This window comes from Dama dama, chromosome 20 (assembly GCF_033118175.1).
Source record: "Dama dama isolate Ldn47 chromosome 20, ASM3311817v1, whole genome shotgun sequence".
In the NCBI taxonomy this organism is placed as follows: domain Eukaryota; kingdom Metazoa; phylum Chordata; class Mammalia; order Artiodactyla; family Cervidae; genus Dama; species Dama dama.
The window spans coordinates 109,302,373-109,322,172 of NC_083700.1; the positions used below are offsets into that span (position 1 = coordinate 109,302,373).

Consider the following 19,800-nt stretch of genomic DNA (forward strand, 5'->3'; position numbering starts at 1 on the left):
CTAACTTTCAGTCCTACTGCTCTAATTTCCATTCTTCCACTTCTCACCTCAGTCAAGTCCCCACTGGCATTCCCTCGTATGGGAGACCCAGACTGTAACCACACGAGACATGTTTTGGGTGCCTGGCTCTCCTTCACATACTTTCCAAAGATTCTCCCCAACGTAGGTCCCTCTGCAGTGGGAATGACCTCGTTAATCCTGCCTCTTTTTTTTTTTTTTTTTAGTTGATTGGCCCAAAGCTAAACCCCTGACCCAAGGATGGCTAATCAGATTCTTTTCCTTAGAAATTCTGTTTTAGAGATCCAAAAGTCCCCATTGACTGTGGAGAGCCAAGTTGAAAGGTCATATCCACTATGGCTGCCATTCTGGGTCATACGCAAGGTGACAAGACAGAGAAGATGGTCTGAGGAGTGAGCAGGAGAATAAAGCAGTCCAAAGAGCAGAAAGCAGGAGGTCCCATGGACCTGAGCAAAGGAGGAAGTGGCTCGCCTGATGGCATTTCCCTTCCAATACAGTTGGGTTTCACCTCTTTTACTTGGATTCTTTGAGATTCCAGAATCCTTACCATGTGCCCCTTTCACTTGAACAAATTTGTGTGGCTGTAATCTTTGCAATCAAAGCAACTGTGACCAAAGAATGAGACAAGGATTCCTACTCTCACCACGTCTTTCAATATCACAATGGAATTCCTCACAAGTGTAATAAGACATGAAAAAACAAATAGAAAGCATGCTGATTGGAAAGAAACAATTAAAACTGTCTTTATTCACAGAAGGCAGGATTGAGTGCATGGAGAATCTGAAGGAATATACAACAGAGCTACATGTGACCTTAATCAAGGTCACAGGATACTGAGTGAACACTCAGAAATTAATTGCATTTATGTATACTACTAAAACAATTGAAAAATTAAATTACAAAACACAAGCATTTAAAATAGGATCAAAATGATTCAATCAATACATAGGAACAAATAAAAATAAAGTAAGTAAAAATATTCTATAGTAAACTATAAAGCCATTGCTGGATTAATTTAAAAGTGAAAAGTGAAAGTGAAAGTTGCTCAGTTGTATCCAGTTCATTTTGACCTTGTGGACTACACAGTCCATGGAATTCTCCAGGCCAGAATACTGGAGTGGGTAGCCTTTCCCTTCTCCAAGGGATCTTCCCAACCCAGGGATTGAACCCAGGTCTCCTGCATTGCAGGCGCATTCTTTACCAGCTGAGCCACAAGTGAAGCCCAAGAATACTGGAGTGGGTAGCCTATCCCTTCTCCAACAGATCTTCCTGACCCAGAAATCAAACCGGAGTCTCTTGCATTATAGGCAGATTCTTTACCAACTGAGCTATGAGAGAAGTCCTGGATTAACTTAAGGAGTACCTAAATAAATGGAAAATTAGGACATATTCATTGATTGGTACCTTAAATTGTTCAATCTTCAGGTGTCAATAATCTCCAAATTTATCTATAGAGTTAATGTAATCTTAACCAAAATCCCAGCAGGCTGTTTTCAGAAGATAAATTGATGAACTGATTCTAAAATTTATATGGAAATGTGAACAACTTAAAATAAACAAGACAATCTTAAAAAAGAATAAAGTAGGAGGGTTTACTCTACCAGATTTTAAAACTTATCATAAAGCTACAGTATCTAAGACAGTGTAATATTGGCATAAGGAAAGACAGTTAGATCAATGAGACAGAATAAAAGTCCAGAGAAGATCCATGTGTCCACAGTGGATTTTTGGAAAAGCAAAATCAAAACCAGACAAAACACCAAAGCAGTTCACTGGGAGAGCCAGGAGTTCTTTTTAATAAATGATGCCAGAGCAATTGGATATCCATATGGACCATAGACCTAAATGTGAAAGTTAAAAGTATAAAAATGTCCATAAGAAAAGCATAGGAGAGTATCTTTGAAGTACTCAAATCTTTCTCATAATAGAAAAGGACAAACAATAAAAGAAAAAAATGATACGTTAGTCGTTGTCAAAATGTCTGCTCTTTAAAACACAGTACAATTAAAAGACAAGCCACAGACCAGTAGAATGTATTTGCAATTCATTTATCTCATCAAGGGCTTGTGGTCAAGATTTATAAAGTATCCAACAAATTAAGAAATAATAATAATAAATGGGCAAAAGACTTGAACAAGAACTTCACATAAGAAGACACATGAATGGCCAACAAACATACAACATCATGAGTCATCAGGGGAAATAAAACTTAAAACCACAGTGAGAAACCACAATGTATTAGAGTGGATACAGTTACAAAGACTGACAATTCCAAGCCCTGGTGAGACTCTAGAGCAGCCAGAACTTTGATATCTTGCTGATGGGAATATAAAATAGTCAATCATTTTGAAAAATTACTCGGCTGTTTCTAATAACATTAACTATTAATGTTGTGTGCATGCTTAGTCGCTCAGTCGTGTCTGATTCTTTTTGACCCCATGGACTGTAGCCTGCCCAGCTACTCTGTCCATGGGATTCTCCAGGCAATAATACTGGAGTGGGTAGCCATTCTTGTCTCTAGGGGATCTTCCCGACCCAGAGATCAAACCCGGATCTCCTGCAGAGATTCCTGCAGGCAGATTCTTTACTGTCTGAGCCACCAACATTAATGTTAACACATATTAACACCTATCCTAAGACCCAACACTTCCACTTCTGGGGGCACACTCTGGAGAAATGAGCACATACATCCATAAAAAGACATTTCTAGGAACATTCATAGCAACTTAGTAATAGTCAAAAATTAGAAACACTCCAAATATTCATTAACAGAATGATGGATGAACAAATTGTGGTAATAATTCTCAGCAATAAAAGAATAGTCTTATACACACACACACATGAATATGAATCTCAAATATGTTGAGCCAAGTGAGAGAGACATCATGATGATATACTGTATGATCCTATCCTTATGAAGTTCAGGAGCCAGCAAAATTAATCTAATGGTGCTGGAAACCAGAAGATGTTTCTGACAAAGTGGTTCAGAGGTGGCTCCTTTCCTTGGGGTCCACACTTGATTCTAAGAAAACACACACCTCTGCCTTGCCTTTGGTGTAGATAACCCTCAACCCCTACCCAGCCCTCTCCCCTCACCTCCCATGCAGGCTGCCAGCCAGCTCACCTCTAGATGTTTCACGCCTTGTATCTCCCACATTTGAGATTTCTAAGACCCCTCTCCCCCCCAACCTCTTAAAGCCCCCCTCACCAGGGTCAAAGTGAGGAGTGTGTTGATTAATTTGATGTATCAACTTTCCTGGGACATGATGCCCAGATATTTGGTCAAACATTATTCTGGATGTTTCTGTGAAGGTGTTTTTTCAGTTCAGTTCAGTTCAGTTGCTCAGTCATGTCCGACTTTGCAACCCTATGAACTGCAGCATGCCAGGCTTCCCTGTCCATCACCTATTACTGAAGCTTGCTGAAACTCATTTCCATTGAGTCACTGATGCCATCCAACCATCTCATCCTCTGTTGTCCCTTTCTCCTCCTGCCTTCAATCTTTCCCAGTGTCAGGGTCTTTTATTATGAGTCAGTACTTCACATCAAGTGGCCAAGGAATTGGAGCTTAAGCTTCAGCATCAGTCCTTTCAATGAATATTCAGGACTGATTTCCTTAGGATTTACTGGCTTGACTCCTTGTTGTCCAAGGGACTCTCAAGAGTCTTCTCAAACATCACAGCTCAAAAGCATCAATTCTTTGGCACTCAGCTTTCTTTATGGTCCAATTTTCACATCCATACATGACTACTGGAAAAACCATACCTTTGACTCTATGGACCTTTGTTGGCAAAGCAATGTCTGTGCTTTTTAATACGCTGTCTAGGTTTGTCAGAGCTTTTCTTCCAAGAAGGTGCTTTCAGGATGAGAGTAACACTTAAATCAGCAGACTGAGTCAAGCAGATGACCCTCCTTAATGTGAATGTGTCTCATCATCCAAACTGTTGAAGTTCTTAATAGAAAAAAGACTAACCTCACCCAAGCGAAAAGGACTTGTGCCAGCAGATGGCCTATGGGCTCAAATGACAGTGGTAATCCCCAACTGCTGGCCCCCCCTGCAGATTTTCCACTCAGCAAGCCTCCACAGCTGTGGGAGCCAGTTCCTTAAAATGAATCTCTCTCAAGCTCTCTCTTTCTGCCTCTCTCTCCATATCCTGTTGGTTCTGTTTCTCTGTCTGACCTGGACAGACTCAAGGAGCAGCCTCCCACAGGGACAAATGGACAATTGAGGGCACCCCGACAATTCCCTCCAAACAAAACCTGGCAGTTACTCTCATCTCTACCCTCTTTTTAAAAATTGAATATTAAGACATGAAAAACATTTATGTGATAATTGGGGAAGAGCCAGTGTCCTGAATCCCCCCTGTTGAGCCCGTGACATGGGCAATCCTGTTGTCTCTTGGAGTGTCCTGTGTAGGTGGTTGCATGCTGATGATGTTGTACTTGGCTCCTGAGATTTATCAGAGACAACAGGAAACAGTTGCTCCTAATATATAATTCAATTCAGTTTGGTGGTTCAGTTGTGTCTGACTCTTTGTGACCCCATGGTCTGCAACACGCCAGGCCTCCCTGTCTATCACGAGATCCCGGAGCCTGCTCAAACTCGTGTCCATCGAGTCAGTGATGCCATCCAACCATCTCACCCTCTGTCGTCCCCTTCTCCTCCCACCTTCAATCTTTCCAAGCATCAGAATCTTTTCCAGTAAGTTAGTTCTTAGCATCAGGTGACCAAAGTATTGGAGCTTCACCTTCAGCATTAGTCCTTCCAGTGAATATTCAGGACTTATTTCCTTTAGGATGGACTGGTTGGATCTCCTTGCAGTCCAATGGACTCTCAAGAGTCTTCTCCAACACCACAGTTCAAAAGCATCAATTCTTCGGCACTCAGCTTTCTTTATGGTCAGACTCTCACATCCATACATGACTACTGGAAAAACCATAGCTTTGACTAGATGGACCTTTGTTGACAAAGTAATGTCTCTGCTTTTTAATATGTTGTCTTGGTTGGTCATAGCTTTTCCTCCAAGGAGTAAGCGTCTTTTAATTTCATGGCTGCAGTCACCATCTGCAGTGATTTTGGAGCCCAAGAGAATACAGTCTGTCACTGTTTCCATTGTTTCCCCATCTATTTGCCATGAAGGGACCAGATGCTATGATCTTCGTTTTTTGAATGCTGAGTTTTAAGCCAGCTTTTTCACTCTCCTTTTTCACTTTGATCAAGAGGCTCTTTAGTTCTTCACTTCTGCTATAAGGGTGGTGTCATCTGCATATCTGAGGTTATTGATATTCCTCCTGCCAATCTTGATTTCAGCTTTTGCTTCATCCAGCCCAGTGCTTCTCATGATGTACTCTGCATGTAAGTAAATAAGCATGGTGACAATATTCAGCCTTGAAGTACTCCTTGCAAAATTTGGAACTAGTCTGTTGGTTCATGTCCAGTTCTAACTGTTGCTTCTTGACCTGCATACAGATTTCTCAGCAGGCAGGTCAGGTGGTCTGGTATTTCCATCTTTTGAAGAATTTTCCACAGTTTGTTGTGATCCACACAGTCAAAGCCTTTGACATAGTCAATAAAGCAGAAGTAGATGTATTTCTGGAACTCTCTTGCTTTTTGGATGATCCAACGAATGTTGGCAATTTGATCTCTGGTTCCTCTGCCTTTTCTAAATCCAGCTTGAACATCTGGAAGTTCTCAGTTCATGTACTGTTGAAGCCTGGCTCCAAGAATTTTGAGCATTACTTTGCTAGTGTGTGGGGTTGCAAAGAATCAGACATGACTGAGTGACTGAACTGAATGCAACTGAGATGAGTGCAATTGTGTGGTAGTTCGAACATTCTTTGGCATTGCCTTTCTTTGGGATAGGAACAAAAACTGACCTTTTCCAGTTCTGTGGCCAGTGCTGAGTTTTCCAAATTTGCTGGCATATTGAGTGCAGCACATTCACAGCATCACCTTTTAGGATTTGAAACAGTTCAGCTGGAATTCCATCACCTCCATTAGCTTTGTTCATAGCGATGCTTCCTAAGGCCCGCTTGACTTTGCACTCCAGGATGTCTGGTTCTAGGTGAGTGATCACACCATTGTGGTTATCTGGGTCATGCATATCTTTTTTGTATAGTTCTTCTGGGTATTCTTGCCACCTTTTCTTAATATCTTCTGCTTCTGTTAGGTCCATACAATTTCTGTCCTTTATTGTGCCCATCTTTGCATGAAATGTTCCCTTGGTATCTCTAATTTTCTTGAAGAGATCTCTAGCCTTTCCCATTCCATTGTTTTCCTCTATTTCTTTGCATTGATCACTGAGGAAGGCTTTCTTATCTCTCCTTGCTCTTCTTCAGAACTCTGCATTCAGATGGGTATATCTTTCCTTTTCTCCTTTGCCTTTAGCTTCTCTTCTCAGCTATTTGTAAGGCCTCCCCCAATAACCATTTTGCCTTTTTTCATTTCTTTCTCTTAGGAATTATATGTAATATATGCTTACATGTAAGTAAATTAGGTCCTTGTTACTATATCTCTATATAAATCAAGGCCCTGTGGGGAAAGCAACATCAGGAAGCGAAGGGTGCCTCACCAGCTCCTGGTGGGATGGATGGTCCAGTCCATGCTTCTCAAGGGCAGATATGGAAACACGATTTCTCATAACCATCCAGGAATTTGTAGAGTGTGAAGTTTCCAGGAATTAACTTAATGCAATAATGAGGGATTGGCTTCAGGATTTTGTCACAATCATATTTATCATATTGTAACTTACAAAATAGCAAAAATGAAGTCCACCAGGACCTCCCTGGTGATCCAGTGGCTAGGACTCTGTGCAACCAATGCTGGATTCCATCCCGATTGGGGAACTAGATCCCACTTACTGCAACTAAGAGTTCTCATGCCACAGCTAAAAGAGCCACATGCCTCAATGAAGATCATAGATCCTGTGTGCCTCAGCTGAGACCTGGCACAGTCAAATAAAGAAATAAGCAAATACACACACACACATATATATTTACATAGCAAAAATGTAAACCTCCTCCAGATCAGAAATTGCTATTGCTTCCCTGTATCCATTCTCCTTTCTTCTTTCCTGTGGAACCAATTTACGGGGGACAGAAACAGACCTGATTTAAAAACAACATACATTTTTCAGCTTCCTTGCAGGTGGAGGTGGCCATGTGACTGACTTTTTGACCCAATTTGGCCACCAGTTGTTAAGTAAGCTTCAGGAAATCTCCTTAAAGGAGAGCAGACTTGGCTGGCATGTGCCTGCCTATCCTCTGCTTTTCTCCTTCCCTCCATCTAAACTGTGGCTGTGATGGCTGGAGATCTGGTAGTCATTTTGACAGCTGGTGGAGGAAAAGGTAGAAGGAACCTGGGTCCTTAATGGCATGAGAAGCTGCTGTCACAACTCTCCAGACTTCTTTCATACAAGAGCAAAATAAACCTCTGCCTTGTTAGGCTGTGTTATTTGGGTTTTTTGGTTACAAGAAGCTAAATTCAGTCCCAGCTGATATAATATCCACACATCCAAACAACAGGAGCATGATTAATTAATAACAATCCAATCATACTATAGATTATTTTATAGCCTTTAAATCATGGTGTAGAAAAATATTTAGTAATATGACATTCAGAGATACTTTGTTTTATTTCAGTCTGCTTTATTGTGCTTCATAGATATTGGAAAGGTTTTTTTTTTCTTTTATAAATTGAAGGTTTGTGGCAACCTTGTGTTGTGAGATGATGATTAGGATTTTTTAGCAATAAAGTATTTTTAAGTTGAAGATTGTACAGTTTTCTAGACATACTACTATTGCACAAGAGTAGTATTGACCACAGTGTAGTGTAAACATAACTTTTATATGCATTGGGAAACCAAAAAATTCATGTGGCTTGCTCTTCTACAACATTCACTTTGTTATGATGATCCAGAGCCAAACCCTCAATATCTCCAAGGTGTGCCTTTATTGTTAAGTAGGTTTCAAGATGCCATGTATATAAGATCCAAATTTATGAAGAGATAGCATGCATAAGACATAGAAAAAAAGACTTGAAAGAGTTGCAACACACAAAAGCCTCTGGGTGGTGGTGATGCAGTGAGTTTTCTTGTATTTAGTATCTAAAGTTTCCTAATTTTGTGATAGCGTAACAGTGGAGCTTTTTATTTTTTAAGGAAATTGTAGAGTTTTAAAAAATATGAACAACTAAAACACTTGTGTTATTTTTCAAACACAAGAAGACACTCCTGTAGCTCTGCCAAGACTTTGCAGATCGAACCCTGTTACATTGTTTGATGAACCAGCCCCTCGGGATTTGCTGTCCCTTACCTTATTCTCTTGGCTCCTGGGTCTCTCTGGGTTGGTATCCTCCAGAGATGCTTTCTGCTCTGCGGTAAATTCAAGGTCGGGGGTTCATTGACAGAGTTCTCACTTTCCAGTGGATCTGTGATGTGTGAGAAATGTAGGGAGTTAGAAACGTGTATCTCCCCCTTTCAGGCAATTCTAAGAGACTGTAGCAGCTGTCACTCTGAGAGGGGAAGAAGTGGAGTGAAAAGGATCCCCTTCCCCTCAAGCCCTTGAAGGGGAAATTGCCACTCTTTGTGCCCTATTAAATGACCTGGAATACCTTCACTATGAAAATCATACTTACGGTACAAGAAATTTCATAGCCATGCATATATCCATCTATCCATCCATCCATCCATCCGTGCAGGCACAGTCAAAAAAAGAAAATCATGAATGAACCTGAAAACTTGGATACAAACCTGGTTAATGTCTCAGAGGACAACAGAACCATAACCACTGGTGTTATCGTTTCTACTGGACAAAATCCTTTGCAATTTACCAGTTGTTAAACATCTGACTTTACAATGTCTGAGTCCTAATAGATGTTAAGTAATAAATCACCTCCCCTAGAGTGTCAGATCAGCTAAGGTGAGGTTGTCAGTTAATGTTCTACTGTGACTTTGAATGGATACCTCTCAGCAAATGAAACGGAGACTGTCTTCCCCTTCCAGACCCAGATCACAAACTGCTGACTCAGAGCACCAGCTCCCTTCCTTGTCAGGGGGTAGAACGGAGAAACCTGGTGCTGGGTGGCCTGTTCTGTCCGCTCCTTAGCAGAAGAGTGTTTTCTCCTTGGACCCTGGATCAGGGGATGCTGGGCTGTCTTGAGAGTTAGCTTCAAGGAAGCGAAATGAGGGAGTCACTCTACAAATACAGCTGTGAGTTTAATGAGAGTCTTTACAGTCTGAACGTAAATGGTGTCTTTGGTTGCGGGACGGTGTGCCGTGGTCTCTGTGTCTACACTGGCGTCAGCAGCCTCCGTTCGGCTTGGAAGCCACAAACTTGAGGCCCACGCATGCTAAATCCTTTCAGTTGTGTCCGAGTCTTTGTGACCCTATGGACAGTAGCCCGCCAGCCTCCGCTGTCCATGGGATTCTCCAGGCAAGAATACTGGAGTGGGTTGCCATGCCCTCCTCCAGGGGATCTTCCCAACCCAGGGATCAAACCCACGTCTCTTATGTCTCCTGAATTGCCGGGTGGACTCCCCCATCATCAATCCCGTTTCCCCTCCAGCCTCATCTCAGACACAGTCCCACACCCACCTTTCCTCCTGCAGGGAAAGACCCCCGCCCTGACCAGCTGTGTCTGTATCTGCTGTATCTGCTCTTTCCTGCTAGCCACGCTCTAACCCTGTAAGTCCCCCGTGGGGTAGCTGATAACTCCGTGGGGCCATTACACGCTTGAAATGTGGCCTGTGTGACTAAAGAAGTAAATTCTTCATTAAAAAAAAAAAAATTAAGCTAATTTAAATTTAAATGTAAAAACAGAGTCAATTTCATTATTGGAAAACTTTTGAGGATATTTGGAGTAATTTGAGGATTATTGCTACTTTAACTTCTGGCTGTACATTTAATAACTTTTCTGGCTGTAAACGACTCTTTAACTGTGCCTTTTATGAAATCTAAATCCAGATCGAGAATTTCCAGTGAAAATTTAGTATGCAAATTGAGAGAGACTGTAAGAATAAAATACTCAACAGATTTTCACAACAGTGAAAAAAAAAGGAATATAAAATATCTCATTAGTAATTTTTATATTGATTATTGACTACATGATAAAGTGATGGTATTTTGGTTGTATTGGGTTAAATAAAATGCATTGTTAAAATAAATTTTACTCATTTCTTTACTTCTTAATATTACAAAAATTTAAATGACTTATGTGGCTTTCACTGTGTTTCTGTTGACAGAGCTTCTCTAACCCTCTTCTCTGCCCAGGCTCTGGAACCAGAAGAATGTGAACTCTGGTTCAAGCCATATAGTTCACTAGCTTCATGATCTGGGATAAGTGACTCAATCTCTCTGGGTCTCAGTTATTTTTTTTTAAATCTGTAAATTGGGTATGGTAGGAACCATATTGAAATGCCTGTCTACCTCAGCCACTGAGTACATACAAGTGCTCAACCAAGTTAGCTGCTATTGTTTCTGGTCATGTCCTAATGCAACCCTCAAAGCTCACCTAAAATATCATCTTTGTGGGGATCATTCCTAGTTCTACGGGAAGGGTCTAGTTCTTTGCCTTTACCTCTCTTGATGCATTGCTTGCAATAAAATGACATCATTACAGTATTGTGGTTTTTCTCAAAGGGCAGAGAGTCCCACTTCTTTGTGTGTGAGTATGTGCTTTTAATTCTTTTTTAAAAAAAATTTTATTTATTTCTGTGGCTGCATTGGATCTTAGTTGCAGCATGCAGGGTCCTTGTTGCGGCGCATGGATTCTCTGGTTGTGGCATGCGGGCTCAGTAGCTCCGTGGCATGTGCGATCTTAGTTCCCTAACTACGTTCCCACACCCCCTGCACTGCACGGCAGATTCTTAACCACGGGACCACCAGGGAAGTCCCTGCTTTTAACTCTTGTGGAAATTTTCAAGCATATGCAGAAGTTAAGAGAGTAACACAGTGTATCAGCCACCCTGCTCCCATGGCTATAGCCTCCCCATCACTGTGTTTCTCTTGCTTCCCGGGGCACTCAACACACGATTCTGTGTCTGTGGTCGATGGCAGACCACCACACTTCCTCTGTGGCTCCTTCCATCAAGCAGTGGAGTCAGTTTCTCCATCTGCTTTCCTCTGGACTGGCCTTGTGAACTGCGTGGGCCAACAGACTGTGGTAGAAGTGACCGTGTGGGCTCTGGGCCTGGGTCTCAAGACCTGGGGGCTTCTGCTCCTGCTCTCTGGGAACCCTGCCACCTGGTGGGCAAGCCCGAGCTAGGCTGCTGGAGGGTGACCACCACGGGGAGCGGAGACAGACAGTCCCAGCTGAGGCCCTCCGGGACCAACCAGCTCACTAGTGGCCCGGGAGGCTGTCCTTGACCTTCCAACCCCAGCTGAGCCATCAGTCCAGTGCAGAGGTCAGACAAAGTGACCTGGAGCCAGGAGCCAGGAGCCATCCAATCAACCCCCAGAATCAGGAGAAATAATAAACATCATTAATTCTGTCTCTGTGTTTTAAGGGAGGTTTGACACTGGCAGAAGGCTACTCAACAGTGTTTAGTGCAAGTTTTTGAACCAGTTAAGGTCTCCTCAGCACACGCAGGGCAGCATGCTGTCTGTCCCCCAGAGGCTAAGAACCTGTCACCCTCTCTACAACCCCAGCATGCTGTCCTCTCAGCCTCTAGGCCAACCACTGGCAGAGTGGGGCTGATCTGACGAACTGCATTTGTAAGCGTTTATGGACTTGTTCTGCTCAACAAATATGCTTTGAACAAATATGCTTTCAAATATGCTTTGAATATGCTAGATAAAATGTGCTAGGAATTGGTTTAAAAGATTAAGGGAAAGGGACTTCCCTCTGGGTTCAGTGGTTAAGACCCCATGCTTCCAAGGCAGGGGGGCTCAGGTTGGATCCCTGCTCTGGGAACTCATGGAACTAGGATCCCATTTGCCATGCAGCGAGGCCAAAAAAAAAAAAAAAAAAAGGGATCCTGCTGTAAAGCTATTCCCAAGGTATCATTGTTGTTCAGCCACTGTCGTGTCCAACTCTTTGCGGCCCCAGGGATGGCAGCACACCAGGCTTCCCTGTCCTTCACTATCTCCCGGAGTTTGCTCAAACTTATGTCCATTGAGTCGGTGATGCCATCCAACCATCTGGTCCTCTGTTGCCACCTTCTTCTCCTGCCCTCAATCTTTCCCAGCATTAATCCCAAGGTATTAATCTCACATATTTTCAGGGTAAAAGAAACTCTGGCTATCATGGCGATGGAGAGAGAACAGGATAGACTCTCACCACCCAGGAAACTCACGTTCCCAGACATCCGTACACACAGCACCAAGCCTCCCTCCTAGAAGGCATGGAATCCAGGGGTGTACTGAGCCCTGGAACAAGACATCTATTTTAAATAGAAGCCAGTCCTATTGGATCATTTGGCTCAGCACTTCCTCCTATAGTATCTGCATCATCTTATTGGGGGAATTTGAATTCTTTGGATAATGGTTTCAGAAAATTCCACCTTATTGGACCTGTCCTTGATCATTCTCAATGCCTTTCATCTCCTTTCATTTAATAGGGACCTTTCAGCCCATTGACTCCAGCTGGATATTAACCAGCAGCTGTGACCGCCATGCCTGGTACTGACCTGCTGGGTGGCCGGCGTTCCCCTCAGAAGTGCCTCTGGCTTTGCCTCTGCTTCGGAGTCTCACAGCTCGATTGAAGATGGAGTTTCTCTGGATTGCGTTGGTACGGGATACTTTGCCTTGCGTCTCCTGGTCGGCATGGGGCATTCTTGCTTCTGCGAGGACCTCAGGTCTCACACTGGCCAGCTCATCAACCTCCCATGAACCACTCACTGATTTCTTCTGCAGCTTCTCCGAGTCCTCAGAGTCCCTGGTCTCCATTGACATACGTCTGATTGTTTCTCGGCAGGATGACTAGAGATCAGTACCCTTTCTCCAACGTCCCTGGTTTTGAGTGCTCTAGAAGATAAAGAGATCAGTTTTCTGTCAGGGTCATCAGACTAAAGTTGCTGTGCAGAACATGGAATTCCGCTCCCATTCAGATTTGATGAAACTTGCAATAATCTGTGCATCCTGGTGAACCACATCTTTGTCGACGAAAATTACAGTTTAACCACTGCAATTTAAATGCATTCATGTCTCATTTTATAATTGAGGTTTGTTAATTCTACTCAGAAGCTGCACTTATGGGGAAAATGCTGAAAGTGGCTTGTGGAGCTAACTTGCAAGTAAACATTTGCTGAATAATTCAAGACAGGGTAGCAAAAATGATGCGGGGAGGAAAGGAAGATGTATGGACCCAAAAAAGAAAGAGCTGTGGGAAGAATAGGAAGGGCTGTCAGTGAGTGACAGGTCTCGAGATGGTAAATTTAGAGATGGGAAGTCTGAACCCTGCAAGAGCAAACCTCTTGCTGTCCACTGGGAGCCAAGTCTGGTTGGTGGCTTAGTGGCCTCTCTGATAAGATGAGGTTGTCCAGCAGCTGCGGGAAGCAGAAGCCATCCCCGATCCCATGGTTACCCCCTCGGAGGAAATGGCAACCCACTCCAGTATTCTTGCCTGGAGAATCCCATGGACAGAGGAGCCTGGCGGGCTACAGTTCATGGGGTCACAAAGAGTCAGACATGACTGAGCGCGTGCACACACACACACACAAGAAGAATCAGCCCAGAGACCCGAGCACTATGGTGTTAGAGACTGACAAGCGTTAAGATGAGATCCTGCCCTAAGGAAGCTCAGTTGGGGACAGCGGGAGCTCCTTCACTGTCAAGGTCAGCTATGCAGCCCCAGCAAGACCCCCATGGTCCCAGCATCCAGGTTTCTGATCCATAAATGCCAGGTGTGCACCATGGGAGCGATTGGACAGGCACTGTCCTGCTGGCTAAGCCAGGCATCCCTTGGAGAATCCGGCTGCATTAAAGAAAAAAATGTTTATGTATTTTTGATGGTGCTGGGTCTTGGTTGTTTGCTGCATGTGGGCTTTCTCTAGTTGTGGTGAGTGGGTGGGTACTCTTCATTACGATGCCAGGCTTCTCACTGCAGTGGCTTCTCTTGTCAAATACAGGCTCTAGAGTCAGGCTCAGTACTTGTGGCTTCTGGGCTTAGTTGCTCTGCAGCGTGTGGGATCTTCCCAGACCAGGGATCGAACCTGTGTCTCCTGCAGGCAGGTTATTTATCACTGAGCCACCAGGGAAGTCCCTGGCTGCAATTTCAGGTAACCAGAGAAGAGAGAGCAGTGGCTAAGAGGTCACATTTAGGTACTGGACAATTAATAGGAGTACCTGGGAGGGGCATCGTTTATTACAGACACAGCAAGGAACCCACAGCTGGTGGGCAGGTTGGGCGATTTTCACTGAAAGCAGGTTTAACCTGAGTCAGCAAGGGTGGTTTAGTTGATAAGTCGTGTCCGACTCTCACAACCCTATGGACTGTATAGCCCACCAGGCACCTCTGTCCATGTGATTCTCCAGGCAAGAATACTGGAGAGGGTTGCCATTTCCTTCTCCAGGGGATCTTCCCAAACCAGGAATCGAACTTGGGTCTCCTGCATTGCAGGCAGATTCTTTACCGACTGAGCTACGAGGGAGGTCCTGGAGTCAGCCTCCTGAAGATGAAACTACAAAGAAAGTTCAACTGTTCTCGGATGACGAAATGGAAGGGATGGTTCTGTCCCCACCAGGTGACTGGGGACCCCTGCTCTATGCTCTGTGAGGACCTGCCCATCCACAAAGGGGCTGAGTGGGCAAGCAGAGGAGCCCCAGGAGGGACAAGGTCGTTAAAGCTGTGCCCTCTGGGGCCTGGGACAGGAGGGGTTGGAATGAGGACCACAGGCAAGGACAGACTTCAGCTGTGGGTTTCAGAGCAGTCTGAAGGTGGCCGTGAATTCCTGGGTCACTGGAGGTGTCCAGAGAGACTGTTGGGACTTTAGGACTCAGTGACTCTGCCCTATGCCCCTGATCTGGGCCTCCCAGACCCAGGGCCTAGACACTTCCATCCTGAGGCTGTTCTCAGCTTAGAATTGATCAGGGGGCATTAAGTGGACAGGCATCCCGTGGGCAGGTAATGCAGGAGTGAAGAATGTGCTGGGGCCAGTCTGAGGAGGTCTCTGAACTGGGTTGCGGAATTTCTACCGCATTCTTGACTGTGAGGGAGGAGGTAGTGGGATCCTGGAAGCTCTAGGCAGGCTGGGCTGGAAGGCATCACACAGGTGTATCACCCAGGTGTGGCAGGTGGGGCGAGGGTGGGGAAGGTGTGTGAGAGGAATGACAGGATCTGTGACTCAAGATGGTCCTGAGAGGAGCAGGGAGGGGACCATCCCAATGGCCTTGGTGAGTTGGGGTGACTGGGCAGGCTGGTGTGGAGTGGGATAGAAGCCAGCTTGGGCTTGGAGCGTGCTGGTTTCATAGCATCTCCTGCTCTGACCGTGGGGCACCTCACAGGCCCCTACTACGTGGCAGCCCTTTGGACTTCAAGGTTATTATTATTATTTTTATCACCACCATTATTATTTTGAAAGTGAAAAAGTCGCTCAGTCGTGTCTGAATCTGTGTGATCCCATGGACTGTAGCCTGCCAGACTCCTCTGTTCATGGGATTCTCCAGGTAAGAATACTGGAGTGGGTTGCCATTCCCTCCTCCAGGGGATCTTTCCAACCCAGGGACTGAAGCTGGATCTCCTGCATTGCAGGCAGATTCTTTACCAGCTGAGCCACCAGTGAAGCCCCATCATTTTAGGCTGTTCAAAAAAAATTAAGGTATACTTTCTTTTTTTTTTTAAGGTATACTTTCTACGCAGTAGAATGTGTCTTTGTTAACTGTATGGTTCTGAGTTTTGACAAACGCAGACAGTTCATGTAACCACAGTGGAGACACAGGACACTCAATCACTCTGAAATTCCCTTGTGCGCCACTATAGTCAGCCCCTCCCCTGCCCCTGGCCCCAGAGACCACTGACCTGTATCTCTTCCCCTAGTTGGCCTTTTCATGACTATTGTGTCAATGGAACTGCAGCCTTTGGCGTCTGGCTTCCTTTGGCTGGTGTGGTGCATTCGTCACGCAGCCCAGTTCTATCAGTAACAGTCGCCAGTGTTATGAATTCATGGAAGCCAACACAATATATCGTGAAGGGCTCTCTGCTGGGAGTCAGAGGACTTAGGTTTGAATCTCCATTTCCTGCTGCTTATAGTCACTTACTTACACGGGGCAAGTCAGGGCCTCAGTTTCCTGTCCAGGAAACACGGGGTTGGGTGGGTGTTCTTGGGGGCTCCTTAGCCAAGCCTCAGGGTTTCCTTGGTGACTCAGATAGTTAAGAATCTGCCTGCAATGCAGGAGAGCCAGGTTTGATCCCTGGGTTGGGAAGATCCCCTGGAGACAGGAATGGCAACCCACTCTAGTATTCTTGCCTGAAGAATACCATAGACAGAGGAGTCTGATGGACTACAGTTCATGGGGTCGGCAGACACGACTGAAGTGACTAAGACTTTCACTTTCACTTTAGCCAGATTTCAAATTCTGTGATCCAGGGAGACTCAGAGAGCCCTCAGAGAGAATTTCACAGTGACAGGAACCCTGGAGAATGTTCCCAAATGTCCCTATCATTATGTTTAAATGAGGGAGCTCTGAAAGCCTGAAAAACATATTCCATCCTTAAGACACCACACACACATACACATGCAAACACATAATTTGTGAAACCTAGAAAAAACAATTCTGATTCCACCTCAATTACTGCCTATTTCAGGCAGATGTGTTCTAGCTTTCCAATGTTTTTATAATCGCTACACTTCTTCCATATCCGTTAACTGCTGGAAAGCCTGACTGCCCTCCCCTGTCTTCGATTATTTTTCTTAAACTCCCAGTAGCTTTAAGCCCCATATCTTCCTGTTCTGGGTGGCTTCAGGGTGGAAGTGTGGGGGCGTGACTTTGTGATTGGAAGGGAACACTTATGGCAAAACTGCATACATAGCATCCATTCATTCATTTGCTCACTCACTCATAAGCATTGGTGCCACGTCGTCCACGTCTGGCACCTGCTGGCACAGCACACACGTATCTGTTCCGTGTCAGCCCACACTCCCTGCTTAAGAAGCTCCAGACGGGCAGGACTCGGTCTGTTGTGTTCACTGCCGTTCCTGGTGCCCGGCACACAACGGCACGCTGTAAACACGTGCTGCTTACAACGGACGAATGGTTGAGTTCCTTCTGCGAGGTGGAGGTGATCATTAGCATCATTTCATAGATAAGGAAGCTGCAAGTGAGACAGCTTTGGTCACTTGCCCAGGATTGCACAGCTCCTAAGTGGTACAGCAAGGATCACGCCACATCTGTCTGACTTTGTTGGGGGAAACTGTGATGGGGTCAGAAGATGCTGTTGTAAGGACTGGCTGAAGGCTGGCCTGGGTTAGTGAAGGTGGGTCCTCTCTCCTTGCTAGCTGTGTGGCCGCTGGTACATGAGCCAAGAGCGACCAATAGACCTCCGGGCACTGGGCTGAGAGCCAGGGGGCCTCCCTGTGTGAGTCAGTTGCCTGGGAGGTCAGAACTCATGGGAGTAGGTGATGAAGAGGGGAGTGGGTGAGCTGACCACAAGCCCAGCTGTGGCCATGCAAGCCAGCTGTCAGAGGGGGGCGCCTATGATGCCATGGTGGGCTCTAGGATATGCGTCCCCTAGACCAGGGCGTCTCAGGCGTTCATGTGCAGGGGCTCTAAAGAGGCAGATTCTGACTCAAGAGGTCCAGGGCGGGGCTCAGGATGCTGATGCTGTGAGTCTGAGGACCAGCCTTGAGCAAAACCACAGCATCCTTGACAGATGTGGGGGTGAGCGGGGCCCAAGCTGCCCTTCACTTTGGGCAGGTCTGGGAGGCGTTGCCACTGGTCAGAGGTAGAAGACAGAAGTCCTGCTGGACAGCAGGGCTGGGGAGGGAAGAGGAGGAGAGGTCTGGAGGGGGAGGGGACTGAAGCAGGTGCTGTCCCTTCACTGTCCCCTTCTGCCTCTTACAAGGGAAAGAAGTGTTGGGGTGGAGGGGTGGTGGGAAACAAGAGGATGTGGAGGAAGAGTCCTCCAGGGGCCAGGGGATGAAGCACATGTGGGCTCTAGATGAGAGCCCTGGGCACCTGCTCTGAACAGGCCTTCTAGGTGCTGGGGTGGCCCAGTAAGACCTGGCCATGCCTTCCTGTAGCTAATGGGGGCTACAGGAGGGATTAAAGACTACAGGGAAGGGAGGCAGCGATGAACAGGAACAGTGGAAGGTGCCTTGCTGGGAACGGTTGTGGTGAACAGGTCACAGGGAGGCCTGAGTCAGGGAGCTTCATTCTCATGAACATCCTGGATGGCAGCTCAAGGTCAGTGCCTGGGGCCAGGGCCTCGGGCTCGGGCTCAGCCAAGCAGGGGCTCAGCAGGGGGAGACCCTGGCAGCTTCAGGCAGGAACACTTGGGGAAAAGGCTCAACAGGACCACACTGAAGACTGCCTTCATCTCCAGGGAGGCTCCAGGGCACTGTGACCCTGGGATGTGTTAGCTATCCAGGTGGGGGGCCGTGGGGCAGGGGGATTGTGACCTGAACGGGGTGGGAGAATGAAGGCCTCTTAGCTGTGACTTGACATGACAGCAGGAAGGGCCTGAGTGCACTGACTCAGGGGCAGGCAAGTTGAGACCCTAAGGGGGAGGCAGGCTGGCTCAAGCCAGCTCGCCTGCATCATTTCATTCCTGTCCTAGAACAGAATTGGTGCCTAAGACTCCTCCCAGGTAAGCAACAGAGTTTGCCTTGAGCTATAAACGACAAAGACTTTTCTTTTCTTTCCTTCTTCCTTCTTTGTTTCTTTCTCTCTTTCTCCCTTTCTTTCCTTTTCTCTCTCTCTCTCTCTTTCTTTCCTTCCCCTGGAGCAAAGAAGGAAAGCTAGTGAGGAAGATTCTGGGAACACCAGACGAGAAAGCCTGAGCTCTCTGGTTTGGGAGGAAAGCCTCAGTGTGGAGGAAAGCCGCCCCGGGAGCTGCTCTGCCATGAGGATGACCTTCACTGCGAGAATCACACGCGTAACACGTGCCAGCTGCAGAAACTGTGGAAAAGCAGTTGACTGCAGGGAATACCACTGCTGCCCCTGCACCTGGAGGAGATGCCGCTGGGAATGTCTTGGTGTTCTCAGTGGGGACAGAGGAGAGGAAGGGAATGGGAGACCCAAAGAGAATAGGAGCCTCGGAGAATCTGAAGTGGACATCCAGAAAGTGGGGAACAGGTAGTGGGGGAGAAGCCAGCTCAGAAAGGCAGCGGGAGAAAGGGAGCTGGGGGCAAGGTTCAGGCACCCACGGGCTCTGCACGTGGGATGATGCTCCGGCTGCGCTGGGGCCATGCTGGCGGGCTGGCTTGGCTGCAGGAGGTGGGGGAGTCCTTGTAAGACCCAGACCAGGGTGAACTGGAAAGTTGAGTGTATAGAAATAAGGGAGTGGAGAGGGAGGGGGAAGGGGACAGGCACAGTGGGGCAGGGGGTGAGACTCGGGTTCAGTTAGGGGGCCTCTCTAGAGCAAGTTTGTGCAGAGGCCTGGAGGAAGCTAGGGAGGAGCCTGGGGATGATGGGAGGCAGAGCTTCTAAACTGGATTTGTTGACTTGCTTTTGGCTTCAGGGAGAAAAGGAGAGATGAACCTTGATTCTCCTTGTAGATTGTTAAAGTTGATACACTGGGAAATAAAGCAGGAGCTTGAAGGAGACATTAGGTCTGAGATCAAAGAGAAGACACATTTGGCAGGAAGCTGGACTTGATAATGGTCCTTTGTGACTGGTGCTGAGCCTA

General features: G+C 46.1%; 1 protein-coding gene across 1 annotated transcript in view; it reads right to left on the bottom strand.

Moving 5' to 3' along the window:
- Positions 1-19,800, bottom strand: part of NGEF (neuronal guanine nucleotide exchange factor) — a 116,786-nt gene that overhangs the window by 73,365 nt on the left and 23,621 nt on the right. The window contains exons 2-3 of the mRNA XM_061122480.1: positions 12,644-12,980; positions 8,332-8,446 (exon numbers count right to left, since the gene is read on the bottom strand). Of these exons, the coding sequence (XP_060978463.1) occupies positions 8,332-8,446; positions 12,644-12,908 (380 nt within the window). The 5' untranslated portion in view covers positions 12,909-12,980. The remainder of the gene's footprint in view (positions 1-8,331; positions 8,447-12,643; positions 12,981-19,800) is intronic.